This window comes from Capsicum annuum, chromosome 2 (genome assembly GCF_002878395.1).
Source record: "Capsicum annuum cultivar UCD-10X-F1 chromosome 2, UCD10Xv1.1, whole genome shotgun sequence".
NCBI lineage: Eukaryota > Viridiplantae > Streptophyta > Magnoliopsida > Solanales > Solanaceae > Capsicum > Capsicum annuum.
In genome coordinates this window covers 143,687,079-143,707,246 of record NC_061112.1, presented here as the reverse complement: position 1 = coordinate 143,707,246, position 20,168 = coordinate 143,687,079, and the positions used below count along the sequence as shown (strand labels likewise).

The 20,168-nt window shown below is 34.4% G+C and overlaps 2 protein-coding genes across 5 annotated transcripts; both read left to right on the top strand.

The window, feature by feature from the left end:
- The first annotated feature begins 115 nt into the window (after positions 1 to 115).
- Positions 116 to 5,765, top strand: LOC107860160 (probable pectin methylesterase CGR2). Of its 4 annotated transcripts, none has more exons than XM_047407325.1 (8): positions 230 to 509; positions 1,260 to 1,414; positions 1,553 to 1,592; positions 1,863 to 1,898; positions 2,678 to 3,052; positions 3,942 to 3,997; positions 4,692 to 4,892; positions 5,456 to 5,765. In XM_047407325.1, exons 2-7 carry the CDS (start codon positions 1,298 to 1,300, stop codon positions 4,842 to 4,844), a joined length of 777 nt encoding a protein of 258 aa, XP_047263281.1. In that variant the 5' UTR covers positions 230 to 509; positions 1,260 to 1,297; the 3' UTR covers positions 4,845 to 4,892; positions 5,456 to 5,765. The 4 variants fall into 4 exon arrangements, with proteins under 4 accessions (XP_016560905.1, XP_016560906.1, XP_047263281.1 ...); XM_016705418.2 differs by having other exon boundaries at positions 231 to 575; XM_016705419.2 differs by lacking the exon at positions 5,456 to 5,765 and having other exon boundaries at positions 116 to 509; positions 4,692 to 5,116.
- A 9,343-nt stretch (positions 5,766 to 15,108) lies between these two features.
- LOC107861366 (1-aminocyclopropane-1-carboxylate synthase 3) lies at positions 15,109 to 17,384 on the top strand. The gene is made up of 4 exons (XM_016706706.2): positions 15,109 to 15,491; positions 15,601 to 15,732; positions 15,860 to 16,020; positions 16,153 to 17,384. The coding sequence occupies exons 1-4, from the start codon at positions 15,345 to 15,347 to the stop codon at positions 17,129 to 17,131; spliced, it is 1,419 nt and encodes a 472-aa protein (XP_016562192.1). The 5' UTR covers positions 15,109 to 15,344; the 3' UTR covers positions 17,132 to 17,384.
- Positions 17,385 to 20,168: the final 2,784 nt, after the last annotated feature.

Sequence of the window (20,168 nt, the reverse complement as noted above, 5' to 3'; positions counted from 1 at the left end):
AAAAGAAATTTTTAACACATTCTACACATTTTTAATTAAAAATCACATTATTCAAAATTTCTTTTTCATAAACTCCATATAAAATCGAAACAAAACAAATAAATTGAAACAACGTAAAAGGAAGAGTACTTTATGTACATACACAAGTGTCATTTGTTGATGGCAAGTGTAACGAGTGTTATTATGATTACTAAAGTATGATGACCGACGGTGGAAGGCAACTATGGGTGAAGTGTAAATGAGCAGACACTAGTATATATTAAGTCGCAGTCTATATAATAAAGAATGGCAATTTTTCAATTCGTACGTGTGTGTTTGACATTTGCTGTCTTTCAGGGTCCCCTATCCATCCAAGTTTATTGATTGGTTTTCACTGAGTTACACCCAAGAAAACACGCGTGCCATCCCAACACCAGCATGCATTTGTTTCTGTATATGTAAAACACCACCAACAGATCCAAATCTAGTCCTGCAACAAACAAAACTACCTTGGAAGATTTAGATCCGAGGTGCCACTTTCTTCCTTAATTTGCCAAATATTCTGTTCCATCTTAAGCTTCCCTCCTCGTGATTTGGTTCGTTTTGCTTTTGTCCCCTCTTCTCACATTCATTTTATTTATGAATATAATCTTTGTGTTAATGTTGCTGTTCTTGATTTTGCTGTCAACCCAATTTTCTACTTTGTCTAAGTCTTGAATCTTTAATGGAATTTGCTAGCAATGTTGAATCTTTAGCGGATCCATATTGTCCCTTTTGGACGCTCATTTGTTTTCTTCAAGAATTGCTTATTAGTTATTAGTCACTGAATTCAATTTCTCTAGTTGCAAGATAAACCATAATTGGTATCTCATTCAAGATTAAGAAACTTTCCTATCGTTATTTTCGGATAATGAGGTTCTGTTTTTGTTGAAATTAGAGTGGATGTAGTTTCCACTTTGGCAATTATTTTATATCTATAGCATATAAAGGCGGTTGGGTGACTTTCCATTTCTGTGTAACTTTAAGATCATTTTGTATATTTATCTTGGGGGATCCTGATCAGCATATTGAATTCTAATAGTGTGACACAAAGGTGGTAAAAAAACAAAGTAGTTGTCTTGATGATTGATTAACTCCATAAAAAGGTGAACGTTCTATAATTGCAAGAACTTTGAGCTTGTATGCATTTCTTACTATTTGTACTTTGTTTCTACATGTTCACATCTATTGTTGGAGTGAGTAACATTGGTTAAAAATTTCCTTTTTTAATTTGGTTGCAGGTGTAGTATTTTGGGCTAGACACACAACTAAAGTAATCATGTCTAGAAGGCCCGGAAACCCCACACGGCGTTTTGCTGGTAGTGGAAGCCTTGGGGGCATTTTTCATCCTAAATCACGCCCTACTCCTTTGTTACCTACGCTCCTTCTCATTCTTGTAAGTTCCATGACTACTTATCTGATCAAGTATAATTCATTCTAGCTATATATATTTACTTTGTTTTAGTGTCTGGTTTCCTAATTCAGGCTATACTTCCAATTTAATACACTTAGCTTTTTTATCTACTAATTTCAGGGTGTTGTCCTTGTTGTTGGCTACTTATATCGAGGCTCAGGTATATTTTTTGGATCTAAAATAAGCAGTTGCTTTGAAGTATTGGCTGTTTCCTAATTCCATGGGATCATGCACCGGTAGTATCAGTGCTGAGATATTTGTCTTTCCTACACCAACCAGAAATTTTCTTTGGCTTTTATATCCTTTCAACTCATACTTCAATTGTCTCATTTTTACTCGGTGGTAGCAAGATTCTGATTGCCAATCGGATTGTATGCTTTATAGTACTTGGCTTTCTATACATTGGCTGATTGTTATCTTTCCCCAATAGGTACATCTGGAAGTTCAGCATTCAGCAGGCTTGATGGTAAGCACCCCTTATGTATTGGTAGTCTCCACCGCATCATGCCATAAATCATCTATCTTTGCTGCATTTAAAAATAATGATACTCCATATTTTTGCTGTTTCAAGAGGACAACTTAAGATGAATTGCTAGGGGTTATGGGAGGTCAGGGTTTCAAAAAAGTAATTACACAAGTGATCAATGTTAAAGCCTTTAGTCTGAAAGCTTCTTACGTTTGACTTGATACCAATAATTAACAGCGGAAAGATTTCTCAGGTATCGCCACTAATTCAGATCCCATGTTAGGGAGCCATAATCTGTTAACTAGTTAGCTTTTTCGGGATCTCTATGTGCGGAAGAGTCACATCTTTTGCATCGTTCCAAATCTAGTAAGAGTTGTCTTGCGATTCACTTCTTTATTTCATATAGCTGACCAATGTCATAGAAGATCAGGCAAGGAGTCATAGTCTTAAGCTACATAGGTATCTTTCTTGAGTATCTAACCTGCAGAACGATATGTCAAAGCTTAGTCAATCATATATCCTCCGTAAATCATCAAAATAATTTGTCTTCATCATGAACTACAAAGATTCTTTCTTCCATCTAGAAACGATTCATACAGGGAATAAGACTGAAAGCATGTCTGATGGCATTTCTTTTCAGATTAAACAAAGTTGAGAGTGCATATCTTCTTATTTCAGGGTGCGATATTCCACACTGAGTTTGTATAGTATTTGCGAACCAGTTTGTTCAAAAAGATCATCTCATTGAACTTAGAGCTTTAGTGTTTCAATGGTTGTAGGTGAATTTACCTGCACTTCGGAGCTTCAGCTGGCTATACCCTATTTAAAGAAGGCATATGGTGGAACCATGCACAAAGTTTTGCACGTGGGACCTGATACTTGTTCTGTGGTGTCCAAACTATTAAAAGAAGAAGAGACTGAAGCATGGGGTATTGAGCCTTATGATGTTGAGGATGTTGATGTGAACTGCAAGAATCTTATCCACAGAGGAATAGTACGTGTGGCAGACATCAAATTCCCATTAGCCTACAGGCCAAAATCATTTGCTCTTGTTATCGTGTCGGATGCAGTGGATTACTTATCTCCTAAATACCTAAACAAGACTATTCCAGAGTTAGCAAGGGTGTCAGCCAATGGTCTAGTCATTGTTACAGGTAACTAATAAAACTTTAGGTACATTGCATAGAGTTCCTAGCTGTTAAAACTGATTTTTCTTGGGCAGGCTGCTAACAAATGCTTGACATTAGACTCTCTCATAAGTACTTATTAAAGATGTCTCTTGTGGTGAATAATTGGACTTTATACAAATTGAAATCATATCAGTATGCTACTGCTTCAAAATAGTGTGGCTTTAGAATTAACAAGTGAGTTTTCTCCAGTGGCAAGAAAACTCCACTTCCAACCAAGAAGTTGGGAGTTCAAGTCAGTAAAGGAGCAAAGTGGGAACGGGCTCCCTTTTGACCCCTGGAAAGGGATTTGGAGGGGTGTGGTTTACCAGAAAAAAAAAGAGACTTCGTCTTAGAATCTATTCATATGTCTGTATTTGGAGCTCAGAAACATTCTCATTAGATATAGTTATTCTGCTTGTGATAAAATAAATGCTCTAATAAAGCCAGCAATGGGGTAGTGCCCTTCTTTTGTTCGAGTAGGCGGTGTTGATAGCAGCTGCCTTTCAACAGAATTTGGTCAGTTTCAGGCAACCCACTCTATGCATCGGAAAATTTGTATCTTATAACTTCACCCACACCCAAAAGGAAAAAAAGTAAAAAGATATGCAGAATAAAAAGACAAAAGACTCCCTGGGAGATGGTGTTCTTTGTTATAGGTCTTGATAGATTTTTCTAAGACAGTTCCCATGTAAGTTAAATGCCTTGCTCTTCCACTGCCATACATGGCGTATGATTAATTGAATAGTTGCTTTCAGAGACAAATATCTTTACCTCCAAGGTACCGTGAGGATAACATCTATTGTTACTGAAAGCACTTTGTGGTTTATTTTACTTCCTCGTATATTTATTTTTTCCTATTGTTCTAAATTATCAGGTTACCCTGGTCACTCCAGAGCTAAAGTCGCAGAGCTATCCAAGTTTGGGCGACCTGTAAGTTGCAGTCTCTTCATTCAGTTATTACTTGTTTGGGTTGGTGTAATTGTTGTCAGTTGTGTTGATTGTGACTGGCCGTTAAATGCACTTTTGAGCTTCTGCCTATGGTGGTACTCCCTGTCCTACTAGAGTAGATTACCTCAATTTAATGTATAAAGGTACCAACATAATAGTTATGCTTGTCGTATATTAATGAAGTTGAGTATGCAAGTGCACTGGAATTTTTTTGGTTAGTTCCACACTTCCACATAAAAGTAGGTCACGTGTTGCTTCTTTTTGTTGATTGATAGTGAAAAAAGTAATCATTAGTGTGAAGGTTCCTCGTCTAGGGTGGTGACCGCATCTAAGAAACATTTCTCTTGATATTCTAAGTGACGAGGATAGGTTTACTGCTAATTAGTTGAACTGCATTCTGCGGTTACAGAGAGCTTTCTGTCTTGGTACTAGATACCATTTAGCAAAGAACTACGTTAAAAGGTTTAGTGGTATGATTACAAAAACAAACTAGAGAACTGGTGTTGCAATAGACAGTATTATCTACAACACCAGGTTTATGATCGTTTGATAATATTGGCATAGGCGTGCTATGATCTTACGAAGACATGGTTTCTATATTACTCTTTTCCCTTTTTCCTTCTGCTCTGACATCATAACTAAAAGAATTGACAAACTATTGGTTTTCCATGTAAAGGCAAAAATGCGGAGCTCTTCTTGGTGGTCGCGTTTCTTTGTGCAGACCAGCCTACAAGAGAACGATGCTGCAATCAAAAAGTTTGAGAAGGCTGCAGCTAGCGATGGATACAAGCCTAGGTGTCAGATTTTCCATGTAAAATCATTTCACTGATACATCAGCCATCTCACAATTCAAGGGACCAATCTCTACATTGTCACGGTGATTTTTTAGGTCTTTATAAATTTCATTTTTGTACCTTCCACAGCAAGAGGGAAAAAAGAAGCAGGAATGAAGAAAAACATCCTGCATCATTTTGAGTATTCAATATGTACAAGCAGATTAATTTAAAGTTGAAAACTTTGGTTACCTTCAATTCATACAGCCAAAACATCATGTAACAGGTTTAGATATTTGGTATAAATTGTCATCTGCATTATTTGTTATCAGGATGTTGCTGTAGCTAGCATTAAATTTCTCTATATGGTAAAGTCTGTTTACCTTTTCTGTCCATCTTATCTTAATCCCTTGAACCAGATATCTGTTCTACGATCTTTTCAAAGGTAACCATATCCTAACCGTAAATGAATCGGCGTGTAGCTGATTCTTAGGACTATATAGTTCAGCATGGCAGAATTGAATACATGTTCGCGGTCATTTATTCAGAGATTCGTGTTAATTAGGATTTGTAGAAAAACGAATTAATCTTGTTCCATGCATCTCGAGTTAAATGCTATATGGCTTCACTTGATGCAGTTATTGAGATTTTGTTCAATAATATGCAGGATATTTAGGCCTACGCCAGTAATAGGTCTATTGCATTAGACTGTTTGGAGAAATATTTGGTGTGTGAAAGATTATCCAAGGGCTGTGCCAAAAGGATTCGATGCAAGTTGGGGTGACAAAATAAGTATTAAGCCCATTATACATCACTTTTTAGTACATTAAGTTTGTGAATATGGGCTTGTATACTAGTAGTACCTTTTTAGTTGATCATATAATAAGCACAAGACATTCATTATCAGCAGCAAAACTTTTGTATACCATAATATACTGATGAAACTACACTATCTTACTTAATTGTGCAAGATTCAAGCTACGACTTCTTTTTTTTGAGTCTTCACAACTTTTTATTTTCTCTTTACAACATCAACAACACACTTATGAAGAAGTACGTTAATGGAGGTTGTTTGTGAATTTTTTTCTGCGGCCAATGGCCATAACACAGATACAACGACTTTTTTTTTTTTTTTGCTTATTTTTGGAATTTCGTCAATGAGAGTTAATTGCAGATGAATTTATTGCTAACTTTTATTACTTACGTCATGATTAATGATTTAATAGTCATGTTTTCTAAGGAAAACAGAATTTTCCTTATCTACAGCAATGTCAACGTGATTTGGGGCCTAAAAATAGGAGTTGTGTGTTATGTATCAGATAAAAAACTTCTTTAGAGATTTAGAAGGGATTTTTGTAATTAGTTTAGTGGGATGAAATTTTAAGTAATATAGGATACTTAAGGTGGTGTTTTATGTAATTTATCCATCTTTTTATCCTAAATAGAGCTGCACCACAATGACGGAGCTTAAATGGTTGGCCCAAACCCAACCGTATGTGGTATTAAGCCAGCCCAACCCATACCAACGGCTCTAATCTTGAACCTCCCCTGTCCACCAAAGAGATTAATTCACTTCCAAATTTTGACTCTTGCTTAATTAATACCCTTTTAAAAGTAAAGAGATATACTTTCTTTTTCTTCTAACCATGAATTGGAAAAAGAAAAACCCCATTGTTGCTTAAATGTGTTTGGAAAAGGGGAAGTTCTTAAACAGTAAGGTGCCAGAGCAGCTCCTATTCTTGAAACAGCAAACTTGTGGACACCCAAATTTAATGCTAAAATTTAAACTATAGGTTTTCAACTTTGACGTTCTCATCATTAGAATATGTTAAAATTTGTAGATTACACAGTTTAGATATCTGCTTCTATCACTTTCACGATAAATGGTAATTGATGATTTTTTAACTCCTATCTAACGCACTTTTGTAGTTCACACGTAAAATTTCTTATGCATATACGTCCTTTTGCTCCAATCCCTTCAACATTAATTTTCAGACGAGATGGATTACTTGTCATTTGTCATTCATGGATCTTATGCTAGATTTTTTTCTTCTCAAATTTAGAACATAATGCTACCCATAGAGGGATCCAAATAAAGCTACCAACACTGCCACAGCTCAATCCAAGAGACACTCTCCATGTCTTAGCACAATGGCTGCCTTGCACAAAGGAATCCAATGATAAATTTTGTATTGATTCAACTACACCACCAAACTTTCAAACTGATACTGCCACAATAAAGTTCAAAGCAATTACTTCTTTGTATGGAACGAATTAATTATACATGGTCACAGTACAAAGCTGGTTCTGAAGCATCTGAGGACCAGGAGGCATGTGAACATGAGCATCGAACCATTTATTAGACAGTTCTGGGCTTTGGAACTTATATTAGGCCCTGTTTGTTCTCAAATCCTACAAGCTAAAGTTAGTTGTCAAGTTGATGGTTAACTCAGCATGTTGTGTTAGCCCAATGGACATTTCCAATTCCAACAGTGGTAGCCCACCCAGCTGAGAACAGCAAGTCAGCAACGTGCCTCCCTTGATGCAGCACCTCTGGACACATGGTTTTATTAGATTTTTCTAATCATTATACATTGGGCCCATGTTTGAAAGATTTTTGACCCTTTTCTCCTGTTATTCCACCAACAATTTTAGTGTCCCATGATACTTTGCTTACATCTCAACCACAAAATATTTTAGAACTTTAGGATCAAACCCAGCGTAAATTGTTGAAAACATTTTTATGTAGCATATTATGACATTTTTATGTACTATCTTGATTTGGAGAAGTCAAAGGCAAGTTGTGAGGGACAAATTTAATATGTTCAAATTGTTGAAACAAGTTGAGAGGCTCAATCAGTGTCATCCATCTAGTGCTGATTAACACAAAATGGTCCATAAGGTTACTCTCAAGGAAGTCAATATTAAGCTCGAATTTCGGCAAAAGGAGATGGGCAGCAATTAGGCCTAGAGAAATTAATAGAGCAAGGTCAAGGTGTGTTTGACATAAACAAAGACAAGTCTTAGCATTGAAGTGAATTCCAACAAAAGAACTCATCGCTTTCAGGCTCTGCTGGAAGAGTCCCCAATTCTCCCGACGGAGCAGTGTGAATTCTGGATTTAAGCCAGCGGCCCAATGCTGCATACCTGGGCTGGGCCTACTGCTTAATTTCACCATCAATTTTTCCTATTTTTTGCCATGCAACTAAGCAACTACTTAATATTTTTCTTACAAATTTTTGTCCCAATTAATGATTGATGATAAAAATGTTATTCAGTTACCTTCTAATTTATACTCTGTCCGTTTTTAAAGAAGTGGTATTTTTAGTTTGAACACAACCCTTAAGAAACTACTCATTCTTAGAAAACAAAGAGTGTTTTTACTCGTTGATGAGAATATAGTTAAATAATTAAAGTGTGCTCACTCTAACAACTTAACCTTTTATATGAGAAGGTCACAAAACTACTTATTCTTAGAAAACAAAGAGTGTTTTTACTAGTTGATAATATAATTAAATAATTAAAGTGTGCTCGCTCTAACAACTTAAGCTTTTATATGAGATGGTCACAATACTTTGACATGGTATCAGTAGGATCGAATCTCACCACCACCCATTATTAAATAAAAAAGAAATTCACGTGTTTGGCCCATAAAAAAGGATCAGAACCGCGGAGGGCGTGTTGAGAATATTATTAAATAATTAATGTGTGATCTTTCTAACAGCTCTTTAATAGTTTTTTGATTACGTAAAACTCTTCTAATTTAAAGAAGGATAAAATTGAAAGACCACTTATTTAAAAAGGACGCGAGTAAGATGTTTGTTTTTATTTCGCCGCATTTTAAATTATCTGATAACATTGTAATAAGAAATGATTCAAAACAACACTAAAAATAACATTTTCTTCACTGCCACTAATATAAATAACGAGTCGAACTATCATCTTAAAGTACGTAATAATAAAGCGAATTAAAACGGAAGGGAGAAAGAGTATATGAAACACACGTTGTAGGACTAAGACTCGTCATGGGTCATGATATATCATAAATACACAACTACTTGAACGTTCTTAATTGATTAGATTTAGCACATATTTATTGAAAATGTAAAATAGTGTTGCAGTATATATATATTTTTTCCAATTTATTATAGCATAACTCGGGCCATGTTCATATCAATAATCTCACATTTAATGGATGGATTGTCTATAATTATCATTTAGATGACTTGATAATGTACATCATGCTCTAAATACCGGTCATATGAACACACTTACATGATAGATATGGATTATTTATCATTAGTACGTACAAAGGAGATAACAACGTATAAATTTGTAGTTGTCAATCTAACATCTTAGAATAATGGCTGGAGTCACTATCGTTAAAAATCAAGGTGCTGTGCTGTTACACACTTGCAATGCGTCAATTTAAGCTATGTAGTGGGGACTCCAGATAGCATGGGTTTTTCAAATATTGTACGACAAGCATTACATATATAGTCCAAGTTTGTAGGTAGTTTACAGTAGGTAAAATTAGGATCCTAATTATGTGTTATGTTCTGTCTAAATCTAGTCTATGTTACTATAAAAATTGTCAAAGCTACGTGCCTAATGAAATTAGCAGGAACAAGTTGTTGTAAGTTTAGTTCCCTAAGGAATGAAAATGTGACACGGCAACCATTTTAGGTATTGCGCAACCAAATATTAATTTGTGCTACATGTTTGGCCCAAAATAGCCCAATTTTAGATGACTTAAGTTGAGCAGGTCAAATAAACTAAGTGAAAATTATATGGGCGGGTCATTACTCCGTACAGACATGAATGATTGATATTTTCATATGCTAATTTTACCGCTCATAATTTCTCTTATAATCTATAGAACTGTGGAATATGCAAGAAATGAAATATGTACAGCCCAGTGTAGTAAAGAGCTAGCTTCTTGATATTTTAAATTTTTCTCAGCCGCCCCCAAACCAAAGGTTGTTTTCTGATTATGGCTTCCCATACCTTTCCATATTTCTTAATGGACCCATCCATCGTTCTCTAAAAATATTAATCATGGGAAAATCTAACAAATAATAAATTACACGTACACGGTTATGAACTGTGAACTTACTTTGAGTTTAATTTATATTATATTGCAACATGTTCAACCAAAAATAGTCCAAATTTTATTTCGGGCGTGTGAATTTTATATCACTTTTGTCCCATGTTATCACATATGCAATGTTATCTTAGCACTCAAAGTCCAACTATTAGAGTTTCATCTGAACGTGATCGCACAGATATGGTACAGCCAGCCTCCAAATAAAACCTATGTTGCACCATGCATGTCAACATTTGTAGATAACGTAAGAGTAGATTTGATGAGGTTTTACTATAGAAGGAATTACAGCATATATGATTTCATTATAGGACTGATCAAGCTCTAAAAATTAAATAAATTGTTGTCATCTACACGTGACATGTGGCAGCATTGGTCAATAAGTACGTAATGTGGTGCACTACAATTTCCAGACATTTTCATAAAAACAAACTATCGAACAAATCTAGAAACAAAAAAAACACAGTTAGTGTGATCGTTCTTAAATACTAGGATGACAAAGTCCGACGTGGAACTGATGAAGATGAAGAAATTAAACCACATTACTTGCACGATTCATTAATTTGCAAGTCAGCGCTTGCTAGCTACTTGAAACAATTTGCTTCGTGTTACTGAAGAAATCCTTGACTAATGTCAACTCTTGATTATAAATGTGGCGAAATAACACTGTTAGTAACTATGCGGGCCATTTCGTTAATTTGAAGTTTAAACATGTATACACAACGGAATTAACAATACTATCAACGGTAGGGGAACTAGTGAGCATAAGAAGATGGAGGTTCATGAAAACTCAATACCTTTTGCATATATATTGAGGTTGTTGTAAAATCCATAAACTTAAAACATAGATCGGTCTCATTATCAGATCATTTAAAATGTAATACATGTAACTACTCCATAATAAATTATGAGATTACCAAGCTGCTACGAAAGGTTAAAATACATTGATAGAGTGAAATGCCAGTAAAAATTAAGTTAAATTCTTACTTTTTCTACTTAGCATCCAACAAATTTGGTAATTAACTGCAACCGTCGTTGACTTTAACCACTTTTAACTTTGGGTGTAACACGGACATACATGGAATAGAGATATAGGTATGTTGCAAATATTTAGTTTTTTACAGAATATAGGGCCCCTGGTGGTGTGGGGATGGTGGAGGGGGTCCCCAGTTACTAAAGGCAGGAAACAAATGGTCCACGTATGGGTAATGTCTCCTAGGAAGTCCTCTAAGGAATGGGAGGATCATGGACGTAAATGTGATTTGTCACGTTACTTGTCACAAAGAGAAGCAAATTGGGCTATATATATATATATGGATAGTTACATTTTAGGCTTATTCCTATGGTCAATGGACCCCCACAATACTTAATTGATGTATGTATTTCTAAACTTCTAAGGCCTCTGTGGGGGCAATTAAACAGGGCTTTCACATGCCCTAATCACCCTTCCTTTGTAACAAACCACATGTTTCCTCGCTCAATCATTTCATGTTCCCCTATTTCATTTTCACTCACCAACATATTGATCTCTCATCAAACAAGACAAATTTTAGCTCTTCTAGTAAAAATGAAGGGTGAAACTAATTAATTAATTTGAAGCTGAGCTTGTTCTGCAATTATAAAGTAAAAAAATAGTATATGAAAGCCCAAAATGCTGAGGGTGCATATATATGCACATAAGAGCATATTGTAATGCATGTGCATTTTAAGCATTTACCAAATATTTCACCTGAACAACTTCTAACATTTAAAGTGTAAGAAAATTTTACTATCAATTATTTTTATATGCCGTAGAAGGTCACATATTAAGGAGGTCCGTTTATCTATCAATCATTTTTATATGCCGTAGGTCACATATTAAGGAAGTTTATCTATAAATATCCTTTGAATAACCAGGCAATGTAAAAGCACTCATACCGATAATGTATATTATTTAAACTCTTAATATACAACTATACAAGAAGCAAATACTCATCCACTATACATGGTCCAGACTAGCTAGCTGCTAGACCTTTACGAATTCCAACTCACAAATATGTCAGAAATCTCATAGCCATGACGCATGTGAGCTAGCTCATCAACATGAAGCTCATCAAAGCAAATGACACAGAAATTTCAACATGATGCGCTGTTTCAGTGAAATATATACCAAGTTTAATTTTGTATCTATAACAAGACAATCTCAGTCAATCCTAGGAAACCTAATCTACTCCATTTTTAGAGCTGGGTATGATATGATGTCACTTCTTGTCCCTTAATTAAGCTTATCCAGATGTTGAGTCAATCAATCGTGATTACCATTTGTAAGACCAATTAGTCTACTTCAGTGTTGGGCAAAACTGGAGCATGTTATAAACATATCCGTCCTTTATTTTCCTAACTGTCTAGTTAATTAAGTCGATTTAACATCTATCAATTATGGATTTAACTTCGACAATGTAATTTCCCCCTCGCATATTTTAAAATGCTATAGCGTATACTTGCAACTATATCTTTTCAAGACACCAATCTTTAATTTTGTGTGAGATTACATGATATTGTGAAATTGCGTCAGTGTAAGGACATTAAATCCATCTATTATGTCAACTTCTCACTGCCTAATTAATTATTTGTGAGTCATATGCTTTTGGTCAAAGCCAGCCGTTGACGTAAGGTTCCGTAGGTATAATTTAATCAGACAAACTTTAGACTACTTGTTACAAATTCTACCCGTTTCCGCACCTATGATAATTGAATTAACCATACACAACCTTACTTCTTCCACACGGCAAGGATAATTTGAATCTTTTCATATTTCTTTTTCTCCCTTAAAATAAGATGAATTTGTTTTATTAGTCTGGCAATGTCACATTTCAGTAGGTTTTCCTTAATTTAATTCCCAATTTTCTTCTTATATATGGTGCCTTGGTCACTTGGAGGTAACTTCTTAGTGTAATGGAAAGTAGTTAAGAACCACATTATGAACTAATCACCAAACTGTTTATGTCAAAACAGAAAACAGCATCATGTATAGAATCTCTGTCGCTAGTGTACATGTTTCCCCCCCTTAATTTCGTCAAGATATGGTTTCTCCATAGTTTAGTGGTCCTATAAAGCAAAGAATCAGACATTGCTACAGCAAGGATCATGAGTTGTCTTTCACTTTTCTAGATTTTTCAAATTTGTAATAAGGAGACAAAAAGAGATACCAAATCTGGTAGCGCCCTTTCGGTAGCTAACATACCAACCCTGCTTTACCTCTATATGTTCGACTCAACAAATGTATCATTTACATAGTACGTACTATATTTATTAGGATTGAAATTTTTTTCCCCTCATTTTACTACACTAAATATATACTAACAAAAAAGTTCTCTTTCAGGATCACTTTTATCTGAGATCCTTCTATAGTTCTATCCGCCCTGGCCATGAGTGCTTATGACGCAAACAGCAAATATTAACTAGTACATTCTTCTAAGTTCTAACTAGCTAGAGTAAAAAATCAGTGGGCTAATACTACAGGCGGAATTAATTTATTTACCATTTGCAATAAATTATTTGATCTTAAGTGGTTGAAACTCCAAATTTAAGTAAAAAGATGTCGATTTCAGCGAACCACTTTCAAAATTCTCTCATAACCTTTCTTAATATTCGCATATTATCTATAGTCATTTTGAAACAAACAGTTGGCTAATACTAGTGGCGGAATTCATTTATTTACCGTACAATAAATTTCTTGATGAGCTTTAGTGGTTGGCAGTCAAAATTCAAAGTCCTGATTTTCAGTTCCTGATCATACAGTACTTCCATTATTCTATTTTGCATTGCAAAACAAAGATTTGGTTGAGACATTTATATGTACATGGACCATACTCGGAAATGCTCTGGAAGAATAACTCGACTGTCCCATTAGTTTATACAACTAATTAACTTTCGGACTGTAAGAAACCACAGCAATTCCAGAGTTTTTCTAATTTACTAAACGTAAAAGAATTGAATTTGAACTCTATCAATCCAACAGTTAAGTATAATTGAGCCATTTAGGATGTCAATTAGGTTCTAAACGCACTAAGCAGTGTGAATGCTTGATATGTGCAAGCAAAATTGAACTTGTGCATACAGCTGTGCATGACTAACGTAAGAGTTTTTTACTTTACTTTGACAACGCATTTCACTGTAGACAACTATTTGACTTCAATTCTTTGATCAATGTCACGTGCTATCATGCTTGACATTAGAAAATTACTTGTACTATAACAAGTCATTGTCTTTTCTTGTGCTATGGGGCAGGACATTTTGTTTTTAAAAACATTAAAGTGGAAATTAAACTTTATAATTATAATGAAGGATAATTAAGAGTAATTAAATTATGTAGTAATACGATTATAGAAATAAGAAAACAAGTTTTGGGTTTTGTAGCCCCACCTGAGAGGGGAGACCGGGGACGGCGAGATAAGTGGCCGACACACAGTAAAAGATGGGCCATTGGCAGGAAGCAAATGGACCAGGGCACGGTCACCGTCGGTCCAAAATTCGTATGGGCTTTTTTCTACTTCTACCCATTGTTGTCTTTGAGATTTTCTTGTTTCTATATGCCTTCGCCTACTTAATTAACACACCCACAATTGATTCAAGTATATGTTGATGTAGTCATATGTTAAGGTAAAAGGGGTAAAATACCTATGGGATATCACTACTACTTATGTTTTCACAGTTTTAAGAAATACTACTTCCACTATTTTCATTGTCTGCTTATAACCTAAAGAACTAATTCAAAATAATTGTCATTTTAGAAAATCAAGATTAATTAATTACTTAATTTTATCTATACTCTTAATCAATGTGGATAGAATTAATATTGTGAAAGAAGTGCGATATTAAAGAATAAGTAAAAAGAATTCTATCAAAATATTCTTTTTGTTAATGTTTCCGTATTACAGAACTAATTTTAGATGGAGAGTGTAAACATTAGTGTTATAGGCTGAAATCCCAAGTAAGTGTATTTAGTGCGCTTAGGTAACACGGAACTTTAAATGTCCTTAAATTTCTATACATTAAACACTGAAATTCAACGGTGCGAAACGCGTGAAATTAGACATAGACTTATAAAGAATTAATTGTTTAATATAATTAAAAAGGAATTTAAGAGCTTAAGAGTCAAAACAGTATTATGGGTAGTTTGGCTGACGTGCTGTTTCTTTGATTGACAAAATTCCTATATATAGCCATAGGATATGCCAGCAAATGGCAACTACATCTCCATCTCATTCTATAAATCTGTAAACTAGAATCTCCAATTTGATCTTTCTTTCCAAATCAAACTCTTCTTTTCAACATCCAAAGTGGTCGATTACTTGTTACGTCCAACTCTTCTTAATTCCCTTCTTGCTGGCACATTTTAGTCAATAGCTTTGTGGCTAAATTTATTTCTATAAATATACATACAAGCCAGAAATTTATAACACCAGAGAATATGAAGATGCTGTCAGAGAAAGCCACGTGTAACTCACACGGACAAGATTCTTCATACTTTTTAGGATGGCAGGAGTACGAGAAGAACCCATACGATGAAATTCAGAATCCTAAAGGAATCATCCAGATGGGTCTTGCAGAGAATCAGGTTAGGAAAAAAAAACATTACTGTTCTGTTTTTACAAATTCCCATCTTCGATTGTCGGCTTTCACATTCTTTTTGTTCTAACAATAACTTTTTTTTTTCTTTACCGCAGCTTTCTTTTGATTTATTAGAGTCATGGCTAGCACAAAATCCAGATGCAGCTGGGTTTAAGAGAAATGGAGAGTCAATATTCAGAGAACTTGCTCTGTTTCAAGATTACCATGGCCTTCCTGCTTTCAAAAATGTACGTGGTGTCCACTCCCACTGACTTGTGAATTAATTAGTTATTCTCATGTATTATGAATATTTATATATTACGTATGTGTGACATCATTTGTCTTACGTTATTGTGTTTATATTATATAATGCAGGCAATGACAAAATTCATGTCAGAAATCAGAGGAAACAAAGTAAGCTTTGATTCCAACAAGCTTGTTCTTACAGCCGGTGCAACTTCCGCTAATGAGACACTTATGTTTTGCCTCGCTGACCAAGGCGACGCTTTTCTCCTTCCTACTCCATACTATCCTGGGTATGTTCTTATTCATTTCATTTTATATGACGCTATTTGTCACAATGTTTTTCTTAAAACATTGTGAGCTTATCCCGAAATAATGTTCATATTTGTTCATTACTGATGGTCTTGTTGCATTATGCAATGCAGATTCGATAGAGACCTCAAATGGAGAACTGGGGCAGAGATTGTGCCAATACACTGCGAAAGTTCAAATGGTTTCAGAATTACAAAATCTGCTCTTGAAGAAGCTTATTTAGATGCCAAAAAGCGCAACCTTAGAGTGAAAGGTGTTCTAGTAACCAACCCTTCAAACCCATTGGGCACAACACTAAGCCGAAAAGAGCTTGAACTCCTCCTTACATTCGTCGACGCAAAAGGCATCCATCTCATCAGTGACGAGATCTATTCAGGAACTGTTTTTAACTCGCCTAGCTTCATCAGTGTCATGGAAGTTCTCATTGAAAAGAACTACATGAAAACAGATGTTTGGGAACGAGTTCACATTGTTTACAGTCTCTCCAAAGATCTCGGTCTCCCCGGGTTTCGCATTGGTGCAATTTACTCCAACGATGAGATGGTTGTCTCCGCAGCCACTAAAATGTCCAGTTTCGGCTTAGTCTCTTCTCAAACTCAATACCTTCTTTCATGCATGCTGTCCGACAAAAAGTTCACTAAGAAATACCTCTCCGAAAATCAAAAGAGGCTAAAGAAACGACATGCAATGATCGTTAAAGGTCTTCAAAATGCCGGTATTAACTGCCTTGAAAGCAATGCCGGTCTGTTTTGTTGGGTAGACATGAGGCATCTACTGAGCTCCAATACTTTTGACGCTGAAATGGACTTATGGAAGAAAATAGTATACGATGTTGGCCTAAACATTTCTCCTGGATCATCATGCCATTGTTCTGAACCAGGCTGGTTCCGTGCATGTTTCGCTAACATGTCCGAAGATACGTTAAACTTAGCCATGCGACGTATCAAGGATTTTGTCAAATCTACAGACACCAATACCATTAATGAAATCAGTCACCAGAATCAGCAACAAACTAACGCAAATTCAAAGAAGAAGGCATTCTCCATGTGGGTTTTTCGACTATCGTTCAATGACCGTCAAAGAGAACGATAGTCCTGCAAGTGTGAACAGTCCCTTGTCCAGATTATTTTTTTACTCAATATTCAGATATTGAGTTTCCCAAATAATTTTTTGTATGGTCAGAATACTTTTTTATGTTTTGTAATTTTTTTTTATGTTAGAGGGTGCACTCTCTCCATGTGATGGACGAGCAGTGGTATTTCATAATTTTTGTAATTAACATCTCGAAGATTGGATATCTGCACCAAATCTTCTTGAACTGTTCAAATACTACATTATAATCTTATAAATCTTTCTTGATATGTCCATTATTTACATCACATGATGCTTTATGATGAGTATATATTTAAACATGCAATCTTTAATACATTACATTTATTGTAGATTCTTCATGTTACGATAATACACAAATTAGCATTAATTACATGGCATAGGCGGAATTAACGGGAAAACAACGTGTCCTATCATGCCAACGTTATAGACATTGGACGTTGGCCGGTTTTATTAGCTTGCTGGTATTATTTTATTTCCTCAACCGACGTTTTTCCTGTTGACAATATATACGTAGGTGGGGAAAATATATAATACGACGTTGTTCAATCCGTATAAGCAGCATTCTCATTGGTGGGTCCAATATAAAGCAAATAGTCAAAAGACAAATGTGTTTTATATTGTCCTTCTATGACAAATATTTCTTATTATGGTTTCCAAAATCGTTCTTTTTCTGGGTGCTGCAAATGGCAATGAGATAACACTTAACTCGCCTGGGTGTTGCAAATGGCAATGAGATAACACTAAACTCGTCTGATTATTCTTGGACAAAACAGATAAGAAGAAATGAAAGAGAAAGAGTTGAAAAAAATGAAAAGGGAGAAAATAGATTGCTTGCAAGTAATTGCAAAGTTTCTACGCTTTTGTAATTTTCTACGATGAGTACCATCTTTTTGGTGGGTTTGAGTGTTGTGGTTAATGAGTACTACTCCCTCCTGTCTATTTTACACTTGGGGTATGTTTTTCTTTAGCACACCTTAAAAGATACATTTAATAAGAGGATAATTTGATTGAATTATTTTATTTATTTCTAATTTAATGTTATTTAAAAAAATATAAGTCTCCAAGTTTGAATTCTCAATTAAAATTTAAAAATTTAAATATCAAAATATCACGTAAATTGAGACATAAAAAATATAATTGTGCACTTACAAATCTACGCGGCCATTAGTAATTGGCTTCTTGCTGTCAAAAGGTGGTTCACAAAGATCGGTTTTGGAATGTGTGTTAACTTCTAGGGGAGAATCATTTGAGTCGAGAAATAATTGTATTCTACTCTTTTTGATTAATGGGTATGGGGATCTTCACGTGTTTAGTTGTGCACTATACAAATTAGCTTATGTTGCGGCCTTCGTATACTTTTTGAGTTTACTTTCTGTACAAGCATTATTTTTATTTATTAAATAATTATAAATAAATTTTTTGATAATATTAACATATTAATTTCATTAAAAATGAAAAGTAATATGCTAATTTTGATTAAAATTTATAAAGAGAATAAAGTATTTTAACTGTTGGAATATAAAGTGTGACCCATTTTTTTCGAGTAGAAATTATGCAATAATAAGTAAAAAAAAAAATCAAAATTGTTGTAATAATTTCATAAATTCTAAGCTGAGATATGACAAATAAATAAAGTAGCTCCATGTTCGAATACATCTAAGTGACTAAAAAAAGCAACGGGGTAATCTCTACAGAACATCATCAACAACCTTAAGAAAACCGGAAGAAATTTAAGTGTAAAAAGATAATAAACTACTAACGTATATAATTTAAATCATATTCGTTCTCATTTTTATACCATTACCTACTATAAGATTTTTGATAAGTTAAATGTCTTAATATTTTTTACATTGTCCGTATTAACTTGTATATAAGTGAAATAGCATTCATTTGTTACTCCTGATATGATCATGATTCTTGTTTTGTTAGTCCTCAAATTATAACCGCTTCTCTTTTACAAAATTATGAAAAGTTACACGATCACTTATTTTATACTTAATACAGTAATTCTTCAATTTTATCTTCTAAAAACAGCAAAGTCAACATATGTGCAAAAGTTTACTCAACATATTTTAAACTTTTGATTTCTTCCGTTAATTAATAAGTGTACCGACCGACTCAAACTCAAATTAATTAGAACTATTGAAGTGGATTATTTGTGAAGATATTTGGAAGCTCGTTAATTCACTTGAAGATCGATATACATATTCCTAGCTCTTAATTGGAATAGCACAGAATATAGCCAAGTTTTCCACTTCGCTGTTATGAAAGGTCATTTGATTTTCTATTTTCTCTCTAATTGAATTGTAACTGATGTTGCTGTATATTACTGTTTTCTGTTGAAAAAAAAGAAAGTGGACCACTGTGTTCTTCTTTTTTATTCTTTAATATTAAGCCCTAGTTGATATGATATTTTTCTCACCCACCACGTTATGTGAAATCATGTTGCGCTTTACCAAATTTTTGATAAGAAATACAAATTTGATGATACCCGGCAGGTGAAATTATCATATATAGTGGATTTAATTATAGTGGTTGAATAAAAAAATATACAAGATTCTGGGTACTGCATGCTTAACAAAATATTTCTCCTAGCTCCGAATATTTTGTTTATATATCTTTTGTGTTGACAGTCTTCAAAAATTTTCAAAACGGTAGTAGTGCTGGTTGATACAAAAATATGACTGAAAGAAGTAGGTCTATAATCTTATATCAATGTGGCAGGTGTAGCACTATAATTAGCCCCTAATATTATTTTAATTTTTTATTGAGTACACACTTTACAGATGGTTAATTAGTTATGTGATGGAGAGAAATTAAACGGAAGTTCGGATTAATTAATTATTGGCCGTTCAGCTAAATTTCGAGATATACCTTGTTGTGTACGTCTCCAAAAATGTAATGCGCAAAAAGTTTTTGATGTGATATTATGAAAGTTGCCACTTGGAGAAATGTCTAACCTTCATAACACTAGGAATATATAGTGCTGTTTACTTGGATTTGTTTTCAACAATTT

Bases quoted from the DNA above. Each gene is read 5' to 3' on its own strand.
- LOC107861366 (XM_016706706.2), top strand. From the start codon at position 15,345: ATGAAGATGCTGTCAGAGAAAGCCACGTGTAACTCACACGGACAAGAT. The intron at 15,492-15,600 runs GTTAGGAAAAAA...TCTTTACCGCAG, and splicing joins TGGGTCTTGCAGAGAATCAG to CTTTCTTTTGATTTATTAGA. The intron at 15,733-15,859 runs GTACGTGGTGTC...TATATAATGCAG, and splicing joins GCCTTCCTGCTTTCAAAAAT to GCAATGACAAAATTCATGTC.
- LOC107860160 (XM_047407325.1), top strand. From the start codon at position 1,298: ATGTCTAGAAGGCCCGGAAACCCCACACGGCGTTTTGCTGGTAGTGGA. The intron at 1,415-1,552 runs GTAAGTTCCATG...TACTAATTTCAG, and splicing joins CTACGCTCCTTCTCATTCTT to GGTGTTGTCCTTGTTGTTGG. The intron at 3,053-3,941 runs GTAACTAATAAA...CTAAATTATCAG, and splicing joins TGGTCTAGTCATTGTTACAG to GTTACCCTGGTCACTCCAGA.